This window comes from Vicia villosa, linkage group LG3 (assembly GCF_029867415.1).
Source record: "Vicia villosa cultivar HV-30 ecotype Madison, WI linkage group LG3, Vvil1.0, whole genome shotgun sequence".
In the NCBI taxonomy this organism is placed as follows: domain Eukaryota; kingdom Viridiplantae; phylum Streptophyta; class Magnoliopsida; order Fabales; family Fabaceae; genus Vicia; species Vicia villosa.
The window spans coordinates 110,504,710-110,517,386 of NC_081182.1; the positions used below are offsets into that span (position 1 = coordinate 110,504,710).

The window sequence follows — 12,677 nt, forward strand, 5'->3', positions numbered from 1 at the left end:
TAAGTTATTGAAAAGAAGTTGTCCATGGATTAAGTTTCTACTACACTCATTTATTTGTGTTCAATGCATTAATCCCTTAACTTTTCAACATTGCTTTGTTGCTTCCAGATGTTGTTCTCGCCATTTGAAGCACAACAAATAAACAGCTCCAAAAGTTGTTCTCCCCATTCATAAAAAATTCCTAACAGAGACAGATAGATAAGCTTTGAATTATGCAATGCCGACCTAATATTCTAAATGTGCATATGAGATTGGTTAAGGTGCCTTGAATGCGTAATCCTGTGTTCAGATTTTAAGAATTTTGATAACCAAAGCGGATATTGAAATTGATGAACTGGAAGAAGATCTTTTGTGCATTCAGAATGAATTTGACCTGGACTGAGAACGAACACTGGCCTGAAATTGATTAACATGAAAAGAATTTTTTGTGCCTTCATATTGATGGTTTGGTAAGAGCAGGTATGGTCAATTCTTCCAACTTCTAACACAACAAAACACATTCCATATTAGTTTTTTTAACAAAATGCTAATGTGTTTTTTTCTGTAATCCTACAGGTCGGCTTAACCCAGATAGGCCTTATGGAATTGAAGTTTTTGCTTCTATTTTGGTTCATCGATTGGGAAGAGTCATGGTAGGGTGGTGGTATTATGTTTGCAATTTTAGAAGTCTTTTCTTCTTAGTTTTCTTCTTGCTAATGTATTTGTTTTTGTCAAATGTTGTAATACAATTTGTTTGATTTCTAGGGCACGTGATGTCTTGTACCTGAGTTTAATATATTTACTTTAATATATTGTTCTATGTCTTTCTTTTTTTTTGACAAACAGAAAATCAATTCATATCATGAAGTAAAAGTTGTTCAATACAAAGAGGTATCATATCAAATAAACTACGCCTAGTCCAAGAATCGGCCGCCTTTGCTATAGAGTGAGCAACCGAGTTCGCTTGGCGTTTAACAAACTTCACCTCGAAGTTAGGAAAATTAAACAACAAACTATGAATAGAAGAAATTATGCAGCTAAACTCTGAGACACCTTGGTAGTTACTACGAATAGCTTGTACTGTTCTTTGGGAATCGCTTTCAAAAATAACATTTTGCACATGCAAATCAATGGCTCTTTGAATAGCTTCTTTAAGAGCCAAAGCTTCCGCTTCAAGAATCGGATAATGGCCAACATCCCAAGCTGCACCTGCAAACATAAATCTCCCCATATGGTCTCTCATGCACCAGCCTCGATTAGTAGTACCTCGAGAATTATTATAACCCGCATCCACGTTACATTTGATACTCCCTTCCTCCGGTGGTTCCCACCTTTGAATGAGAGACCTATTCTCCACATTAGTACCATACCGTTGTGCCAGAAACCATTCTTGCCAACTACAAAAAGCATTCAACCCAAGTTTAGAATAATCATCTCTTTCATTGTTCCAAACCATATTGTTCCGATTTTTCCACAAAGTATCAATCATAACCGCAACTCTACCCGCAGTCATACTATCCTCCTTACTACAAATATCAAGAATTAAGGATTTTACATCATGGAAATTTTGTAAACGATGATCAATAATATTTGACAAACCTGTTATTTGCCAACAACGGTTAGTAGTGTTACAACCAAAGAACACATGCCACGAATCCTCCATCATATCCTCACAAAACGGGCATCGAAGGGGGCAATTAACATGTTCTATGTCTTTCTTATACTTTATATAAAAAAAATTTACTAAAGTGAAAATAAGAGTAAATAGATATATTTAGTTTTACCATAAAAAAGTTAATTAAGTTTAAAAGGAAATGTAATGCCAGCTCAAACCAAACTTTTTTCTTTTGATAAATAATAATTAATTAAATTAATAATAAATAAGAATTTTAATGTATTTTGAATTCAACATAAATACGAATTAATTAATAATTAATGATATTAATTTTTTTAAATACAAAAATCATGATTGAAGAATGACTTAGTTTATATATTTTTGTATAAATTCAAACGATCATAAACAACCATTATTCTTTTTATTAAAATTAAACTTAACTCTTAATTTAATATTTAATATTTATCTTACGGGTCACTAACAAAACAATATTTAATTTAGTTTAATTAACCATTATTTTAATTTAAGAGATAAGATTTTTATTTTTAAATATTAATTTTTTTCCATCTTACAATAATATTATTTTTTTTGTGTGTATGATTATTTAATATAATTAAATTTATATAATTACTGTTCATTTTAAAAAATGTAAACTTTAGAATTTTGCATTTATATTTAAAATTTTACATTGATATTTAATACTATATATGTGGTATGACATTAAGATACATTCACGTGTCATCACGCTAACAAATATTTTGTTGTTTTTTTTATTTCATGATTATTATTTAAAGATGTTAAATTACTATTTTTTTTAATTATTTACATGAAATCGTAATTCAATTACCCGTGCGGGAGCACAGGTCTCTTACTAGTATATATATGTGTGTATATATATATATATATATATATATATATATATATATATATATATATATATATAGGGTTATTATGTCGTTTTAGACCTTCCTAGGAAATAGCACATGCCATTTGGTTATGTGGCACGCTGATTGTATAGTTTTTTAATTTTTTAATTCAAATACAAATATGCTGATATGACTTTATTATACTTATTTTAAATTATTTTAATTGCCACGTAGACATTTTATTTATTATTATTTTAAGTTTTCAAAATTTAAAAGATAGAAATTATAAAATTTTGTGCATAATGGGTGTTGAACCCATGACCTCCCCACACTAAAAAGAAGCACTACCACTTGACCAACTTGTTCCTTATGATTTTTATTGCTCCTGAAAAGTATATATTACATATTTGCTATATTTCATATTTCCATTATAATTTTTGTTTAAACTAATAAATTTTACATGCATATATTAGGTTTTAAAATATTATGTATATATTATGTTAAAATAAGTTATTAATAAATGTATATATTATGTTTTAAAAAATTAAAAAATTTCAGTTTATTCTAAAAAAAGTAATTTTAATATTTTATTAAAAATTTATTATTTGATACGTTAAAATTTTATTATAAGATACCTTAAAAATTTATTATTTGATACATTTTAACAATAAGTTATGATGTTAATTTTCATTTCAGTATATATTATATTGTTATTAATTAACATTTAATATATTGTAATAATAATTTTTCAAATAAAATTTATATATATTAAAATGTATACATTATTTTTAATAGATAAATATTATTTTAAAATAATTTATTAATAAATGTATATAGTATGTTTTAAAATATTAAAAATTTCCAATTTATTCTAAAAAAAAATTGATTTTAGTAATTTTAACAAGTTACTAATAAAATATTAAAATTTATTATTTGATACATTTTAACAATAAATTATGATGTTAATTTTAATTTCAGTATATATTATATTGTTATTAAAATTAATATTTGATATATTATAATAATAATTTTTCAAATAAAATTAATATCTATTAAAATGTATTAAATTTTAAAATAATATATTGATTTCAAAAAATAAATTTGTTTTCAAAAATAAGTTCCTTAGAGATAAATATTATTTTAAAACAAGTTATTAATAAATGTATATATTATATTTTAAAACAAGTTATTAATATATATATATATATATATATATATATATATATATATATATATATATATATATATATATATATATATATATATATATATATATATATATATATATATATATATATATATATATATATATTAAATAGCCTAGTGGCTTGAATTCACTTTTTAAAAGTGAACAAATGAGATATTACATGTTCGAACTCACACTTTTCATTTGTTCCTGCATAACTATCAACTGACTTGACTTGAGATGAAATGTGTTTTTATATTATTTATCCATTATTTATAAATATAAACAATAGAATATTATTGTTTACTGCTTCATTGCATTTTAATTTCTATTATATTTTATACCACCAATTCAAATATAAGATATGAGCTTTATTTATAAAAATTTATGATTTAGATTTTTTTAAATAGAAAAAATAAGAATTTTTTAAAAATTTACAAAGTCATTTTACTTAACTAAATTTAAATAGTACTCTTACATTACTATTATTAATATATTAGATTTTATTATTTTGTTCATTTATAAACTTATTAAATTAAGTTATACTTATTAACTTACATCAAATTTTCACATATTTAAGTTATAATTAAAATATAATATTATATTTAATATGGTTTTCTAAAAGCCATATTAAATATTAAAATAAATTTTAATAATATTAGTATATAAGTTTGTTAGTCGATTAAAATATAAGTTAGACTATTAGTTTAAAGGGTTAAATATGTTTTTGGTCCCTATAAATATTTTAATTTTGGTTTTTAGTCCCTATAAAAAATATATTGACTTTTAGTCCCTATAAAATTACTTTTGCACTCACTTTTGGTCCCTCTACAGGGACTAAAACTGAGTGCAAAAATAATTTTATAAGGACTAAAAATCAATATATTTTTTATAGGAACTAAAAGCTATTTTTGGTAAATTTGTAGGGACTAAAAACATATTTAACCCTAGTTTAAATTCCTAAGTATATCTTTTTATTTTAAATTGTACTTAATATGAGAGCGATTGAAAAGTGTCAGAATGAATTTAACTTTTAGACTTTTGAAAAAGTAGTGCATGTGGTGAATATTTTGTAATGAAATAGTTTTCACACTGTTGGACAAAGATTTTGTAACAAATTCATGCTCTAATTTCGATTAAAAAATAAGTTCTTTTGTGTATGTGATTTTGTTGAGTTAGCTAGGTGAGATTTTAAAGGGAAAGTACCAACTCTATGTTACTCTTTACCACACAAAAATCAGTGAAGAGACTGGTGCAGAACTACAAATCCCTTTCTTCGAGTTGAAAGCTTAGGCCACACCAAATTTGGTTCCACAAAGGGTTAGATTCAAATAATTTAATCACCTTGGATATGAGAGTCAACCTCAAGCATTCAAACAAAATTAATATGTTAAAAATCTTCGTTGGATTAAATTATCCGTATAAAACCAGTTTGTAAAATATAAATTATCTTCTTTTATAAATATATATTCAGATAATGTATTGTCCGATGTAAATTTTTTAACATAATTCTCAGTTCTAAAATTAATAATTTAGAAGATAAAAATAAATAATAGCCCAATAATAAAAACTTAATAATAGATGGTCGAATAAATCTTAAGTTAAATTCTTGATACTATATTAAAAATTGTGATTAAAGTTAATTTGTTCCTTTCACTTATAGTATATCCTATTTAAAACTCTGCAATGATATTTATTTGTAAATTGGCATCTACGCTCAAAATCAAATCAAGTAATTAAATTAAAGTTATTATAGATCTTGTAGTAAGTAAAACTCAATTGCAATTGGTTGATCGTATCCCCTTTTGAAAAGAAAAAAAACAGTGATTTTAGAAAGAGATGTGCTATTCTTACGCAAAATTCTACACCCAAATACTTGCATAACACTCAAATATTTAAAATTATTTTTAGTAGTAAAATAAAATTGGTTAATAAAATATAAAAAGTTGGTTGATGAAATTATGAAGTTGGTTAATAGACTGCCTAGAACTTTAATAGTTATGAAGTTGGTTGTTGAAATTTAAAATGTCGAGTAATAAAGTTATGAAATTGGTTAATCATATAATTTTGTTTTTGTACTTACTAAATCTATAAAAAATAAATTTTTTTTTAATTTTTAAAAAGTTATTATTATAATATTTCACTGTATTAGTAAACAGTTAAATACGGTGTAGATGTATAAATATGATATAAGAATAACATTTAAAACTAAAAATAAAGTTATTGTAATCACTATTTGATATATCTATGTGAGTTTCAAGTAGAATTTTAACTTACAAATAAATTTTGTAGTTTTTCAAAGAAAAATTAAATTGTTTAAAATAAATTTATTTTTTAATTTCAATTTTAGAAATAATACTAAATAAAATTTACTTCATTTTCAAATTTCTTTTTACTAAAATATATTTATTTGAATTTTGAGTAAAGCTTGTTCATCCAAAATCTATTTCACTATAGCAAAACCAAACATACATGAATTTATGATTTAAAAAAAAAAAGCAAGTAGTTCACAAAACAATTGATTGCTAGAGGTGAAAAGAGTTCGGGTTAATTAAACTTTATAAACTCTAAATTATAAAATCTAAATTTAATTTAATTAAAATATATAACGTTAAAGTCTGATCTATTATATGTTCTAAGTTTATTTTTTTGTATTGATTTGACTTTTTTTTAATCAAAAGAAATAATTTTTATTGAGATTAAAAAAACTTTACAAGTGATTTTCTTACATTTTTAAAGAAGGGAATAGTTGGGCAGATGTCCTTCATCCTTTCTTACTACAATTGTTGATGAACCAAATTAATTCATCTTTTCACTCTTTTGGACTATGTGATACTTGCAGCCATTTCAGTATGTCCTCCCATATGATTCTCGTACATGGGCAAGCAAAAGGCAAGTGATCCAAAGTCTCATTTTCCATGCAGAAACAGTATTCAACATTATCTAATAATCCAAACCTTTACATCCTCTCTTTGGTTTAAGATTATTATGGCAGGCCATTCATAAAGTATGGGTAACTTTAGGGCGAGCTAGATTATCATTCATAGTTTTCCTCCATTGCACATCTTGTACCTATTTCATACTCATGTATATTTTCCTGGTATAATATTTATCTTGCTGCAAATTGTTCTGCCATTCCTGCTTTGTGGAAATTTCATCTCTGATTTTCAGTATGCTTTTCATAACCCAAGATGAGGATCGACTTTTTTAAAAGTTGAGTATGATTTGTAAATCTATATAAATTTATGTTTTATTTTAATATTTTTGAGTATTTGTAAGTACACTAACAAACCCACAGATGAGTGAGATTGTCTTTTTTTTTTTGTATTTAACAAGATATTTTATAGAATATGACTTTATATAAATTTTTGTTGGAGGCGACTCGGGGGATAAACGAGGGAGCATTCTATTTGGAATACACCTTTGTGAGAGACACACCACTTGTCCACCTAAAATGTTAAGGTGATAGGTGTGTGGGTTCTCTCACTTATAAAATGTTCATTCTTCTCTTTTCTAACCAATGTGGGACTTCTTCGTCACACTTGATTTTCAACACTCCCCCTCAAGTGTGAGTTTATGCAATGCTCCACCTCATATGAAAGCTCTCTCTTCCACATTCACTTATATCCGTTGACTTTCTTCAACTACAAGTAAGCCGGTCCCTTTCTCGAACCAAAGGCTCATGATACCACTGTTGGTTCCTTTGCCTTTATTTTTGTTTGCCGACTGAGCCTGCAAAGCCAAATCACTCTTCGACTTAATTGCATCTCTTTCAGCCATTCGTTGTTCATGAGATTCAAGCGTCCCTTGAAGCTCTTCTTTTGTCAATTTCGACAAATCCTTCGACTCCTCTATGGCTACTACCACGTGGTCTAACTTAGGGGCCAAAGACATCAAGATCTTCGAAACTATAACTCTTGTTGTTAGCGCTTCTCCACATATCTTGATTTGATTCACTAGTTTCGTAACTCGGTGAAGAAATCAGTTATGCTTTCGTTATCTTCCATCTGAAGAAATTCATACGTTCCTTTGTGAGTTTGTAACCTCACCTCTTTCACCTTAGCGCCTCCAAAAGACTTTTCGAGAATCTCCCAAGCTTCTTTTGCAGATTCAGAATCACTAACCTTTTCGAAATTATCTGGACTCAGACATTGGGGAATTATGAAGAGTGCTTTATAACTTTTCTTCTCCAATTCTTCGTCTTCTTCCTTTTCTTCTTCTGAAGCGTCTTCTTCAAGCTCTTCTACTCCATCCTTTACAAGATCCCAAAGACCTCGACACTTGAATAGAACCTTAATCTGTTTGCACCAATTCTCATAGTTATCTACTTTCAGAATTTGTAGAATTGTTGGATAATTTCCATTCCCATAATTCACCACCATCGTGATTTTCTTCTTCCTCCCTTGATCAATAAACCAGAGCTCCTGATAAGGTTTTAGGTAGACAAGTGGTGGGTCTCTCACAAAGTTTGTCCCAAGTGTAACATGCTCCCTCGTTACACAACTTTGTGGGAGACACACCACTTGTCCACATAAAAGCTTAAGGTGATAGGTGTGTAGGTTCTCTCACTTATAAAATGTCCATTCTTCCCTTTTCTAACCAATGCGGGACTTCTTCCTCACACTTGATTCTCAACAATTTTGATTTGTAATAATATATGAAATTCTGGTATCAGATATGTGATGTTGAATGAGATGTCACGACACAATATCTGAGCACGTTAACAGTTATGAACAAGTTTGATAGCAGCGATAATAATAGTGCAGAAAGTAAAGAACACAGCGATATGTTTACCCAGTTCGGAACAATACTTCCTACTCTAGGGCTACCAAGCCAGGGATGAAACCAATATACGATAGTATCAATTCGAAGCTAAACAGTCCCAGTTTAAACTTCTCACTTAATCACTACCCTTCATATGACTTCTACCTAATACTCACCTAGGTACGAGGCCCTCCTCAAATCCCCTCAATCACAATGCCCTGTGACAAAATAAAAGAAACAAAGAAAACCAGAAGACACTCTTCCAAGACACACACTCCTCGATGCTTAAAAGCCTACGAGGATGAAATACTCTCCTTGCTTAACAGCTTCGGAGATCACACAACATTCAACACTTATATGTTTGTGAATGTACACATATAGAACTCACAGAAAATAAGGATTCATAAAACCCTAAAACATATAATATCAGTTCCACCTAAAACTAGGTTACAACCCTTCTATTTATAGATATATCTCTGTCTGGATAGGGCTTCAAATCGCAGCAAAGAGACTGCCAAAATTTGCTACTTGTTCTCCAAGAAAATAGGTCTTTAATCCCAACTTTCCTATATTGTCTCCAATAATAGAAAGTATGGAAATCTCTTGATTGAATCAATCTTGGTAAAAATATCAGCTAATTGATTTCTCCGAATATTCTGAGCTAAAACAGAGATTCTTGTAGCAATTAAAACCGCCTGATTCACTTGCCAGATCAGCTCCTGCAGTCAGGATGTCATACCAGCCATGTTATGACATCTTGTTCGACATGTTGAAGTATGGGTGCTAGTTCATCTTGCATTTATTTCACCATGATCTTCCTCAGTATGTTTTAGCAAAATGAATGCCAACCATCAGAGAACCTTCAATCTCCCCCTTTGGCACATTTTGGCTAAAACAACCAAATAAACGTGTCAACAAAAATACAGCAGCGGAAAACCATGTGGGGATAGCAGCTCCCCCTTAAAACCATCCATTAGAGCCAGCAGCGAAAGCTCCAAAACAACTCCCCCTCAGTACAAGCACCTCCTGTATACTCAACTTCTACTCCCTCTTTTTAGCCACAAAGTGACAAAGGTAGTAAAACTAAGCAAGGTACCTATTCATCATCATTTTTTTCTTCAGAAGACTAACAAAAAAATCCTGGGCATTTCACCCTTTCAAAATCAAAAACCAAAATAAACAAAATCAAAATGCAAAGCAAAATAAAATCTCATGACCAGCTGTCATACACCAACAGCCACAGTAGAAACTCCATTGTCTTCAACCCTTCCACTAGTGGCTCATGAAATAATTGCTATACTTCTTCATGAATACCTACCCCTAAGATCTTTCTTGAGATGAGTATCATTCAGGTCTTTCACAGAAGTAGTTGTAGACATCATTTCGCTATCACCATGCTCTAGAGCCACAACCTCAATATCTTTGTTGATATGATTAGGATCCTTGTAAGTATTTGAGATGTCACATGTCAATGTTATGTAATTTAGAGAGACATTATACTTAGTCACCATCTGCTGAGTGACACCAGTTTCACCCACTGTCACGGTGGCATACTCAGGCTCATCACTGAACTCAAGGACCTCATCTTCCGAGATAGAAACTTCTTTAGAAATATTTGCAGAATCTTCAACACAACCTTCATCTTCAAATCCTTTGTGGTGATAGGAGACAGAAATTCCTTCATGAATGATGTTTTTCAAGTTGAGTCTCCACTCTTCATTCCTTATAGACTTTTCAATCTTTGGTTGTATCTGTTTGACAAGATGTTGGATCATTTTATCCGACATCCCTTTGATACTTATATACATTTGAGCACAGTTTCTTGAGTTCTTTTCGTCATAGAGAGCTTTGCCAGCTTCATTCCCTTTATCCTCATGACTGACTTGAGGTTCAGTCAACATCATATCCCACAACCTTGGGTCTTGGTTAGTTTCATCCACACACATTCTTTGCTAGAGTATGAGATCAAGCAAGAACCAATTACTCATACAGTCCCCTTCAATTTAAAATTCACCTGGATATTCAATCTGGTAATCAAGACTCTCCTCATCCTTGAGGCCACTGTCATAATCTATTGAGACCTGGTTCTCTGTATCATTCCTCATGTACTTATTGAGACAAGCTTCTGTGCGATCAACCCATGAATCATGCTCTGAACTACAACTGAGACTTGATGAACCTTCACTTGATTGGGAAGTAGCTTTTGGGATAGGAACATTGTGCCTATCTTGCTTCATTCTAACACCTAGGTCTTTGACAATAACCTGATTTTCCTCAGCTTCAACATTTGCTTTAAATCCATCAGAGTTGATCTCAGATGTTGAAACATCTTCAGTTAAGCTTCTTTCAGTTGTTGATGCAGTTGTATTGACATTATTTTCTTTTCTGACCGGATCATTGATGATCACATTAGTGGATTCCACAATCTCCTTGAATCTGGTTGGATCACAGTTATCTTTCTTGCAAATTATAACACTCGAATCCGCAGACTTCCTCATCATTTCGACCTTAGAGAGGTCAATACTCATTGCGCCAGCATTATTCCCTCCTTTTGAGCCTTCAGCCTTTGTTACCTTGGACTTTCTTCCATGCATAGCATGGAATGTGTCTTGAGACTCATTTCTCACACTTGTCCTAGGAGCAGAAAATTTCTTTGACACAGAGTGTGTCTTACTATGATTCTCTTGATGAGACAGCATCCATTTGGGAAATCCAGTCAAGTTGTAGCACGTAGCCTTTGAATGACCAGACCTACCAAAGTGATCACAAGTTATGTGTTTATGCTGAGAGTTATCATACCTTTTATTTGCCGTCTTTAGATGTTGAGACTCATGTCTTGACATCCTTTGCTTCTTCCTTTGAGGAGCCTCCCCAATTTTGGGGCTTCTTGAGTTAGGACTCTTGATCTTTCTACTGTTCTTTCCCTTCCAATGATTCCTTCCTTTCACGGAGGTCCCTGTGAGTGATCTTCTTCTTATTTGAGTCATGTTGCATTGGTCTGATTTAGACATCACACCATCTTCTTTAAGATCCTCGATGATTGCCAAAAGTTCATTTCTCTCATCTTGTAGTAGAGCTTTAGAATTTCTATGCTCTATTACTTTCTTCCAAAGCCTTTTGTTTTCCAAGCAAGTTTCTGAGAATCTTGCTGCCATTTCACTTATAGTAAGTTCACCTATATATGTCTCAATAACAGACTCATCTGATACAACAATCGATCCCCATGTTCTAGTTACTCCATTCTCTTGTCTAACCCTTTCTCCTGACCATGACACGACTGAGCCGATCTCATACTTCTTGAGGTATATGATTTTATTCCTTTTTTCATACCCTTCATGATTCAGCCTGGAGTTCCCTATGTTGTTGAACTGTTCTCTCAACACAGTCAGATCGTCGGATGAGCTTTCAGGGGTCATCTCCCTTTTGATTTTAGAGGTTGAGGCAAAGTCCATACTTCTTTTGTCAGAATGTTGAGACATTTGATGTAACATCTTTTATTTGGTCAGGGGATGACTGGAGTCTAAAGTTGACTTTCTTTCCCCATCCAGTCCTAAGATACTCATGTCCCTTGTCATTATTTCTACTTGAGCAATTTCCTCACGGGAGATGGACCCAGTATCATGTATTCTGACTAGATTTTAAGCTTTGTTGAGCTTACATTGTAGGGATCTAATCTCTATTTCCATTTCAGAGATAGTCCTTTCAACTGTTATTTCTTCTCTTCATTCAATTGTCGCACCAGATCCTTCTGTTTCTCTCCTCTTTTGAGTAATTCAGCATTTGTGATACACAGCTCTCTGTATGATGCAAGTAGATCATCATATGCTGAATCATCCTCATCATCTGCTCACATGCTGGTTAAAGCATTCACATGTTTGGTCGATTCATCTTCGAGGTCACTGTCAGAGTCTTCTTCAGACCATGTTACATATAAACCCTTCTTCTGTCTCTTGAGGAATGTAGGACATTCAGGTTTGATGTGTCCAAAACCTCCACATTCATAGCACTGTATACCTTTTTCATGAGTAGGCTTCTCTTCAGACTTCCTTTTTCCAGCATCATGTGAATTTTGAATGTCAGATGGGTTGTTCTGAACATTTGATCTTGGATTTTTGCCCATCTGCTTCATCACTCGGTTGAATTGTCTTCCAAGCAAAACTATTGCATTAGATATACCTTCATCTGAATCCAGATCACATTCCTCCAACCCAACTTCGGTGTTGGCAGCAAAAGCTATGCTTTTGTTCTTCTTTTCGGCTCTATCATT

General features: G+C 31.0%; 1 protein-coding gene across 1 annotated transcript; it reads right to left on the reverse strand.

Annotated features, from left to right (window-relative positions):
- Window positions 1-829: 829 nt before the first annotated feature.
- On the reverse strand, window positions 830-8,028 carry LOC131658794 (uncharacterized). The gene is made up of 2 exons (XM_058928050.1): window positions 7,797-8,028; window positions 830-1,578 (listed from the first exon to the last, which is right to left on the reverse strand). The coding sequence occupies exons 1-2, from the start codon at window positions 8,026-8,028 to the stop codon at window positions 830-832; spliced, it is 981 nt and encodes a 326-aa protein (XP_058784033.1).
- Window positions 8,029-12,677: the final 4,649 nt, after the last annotated feature.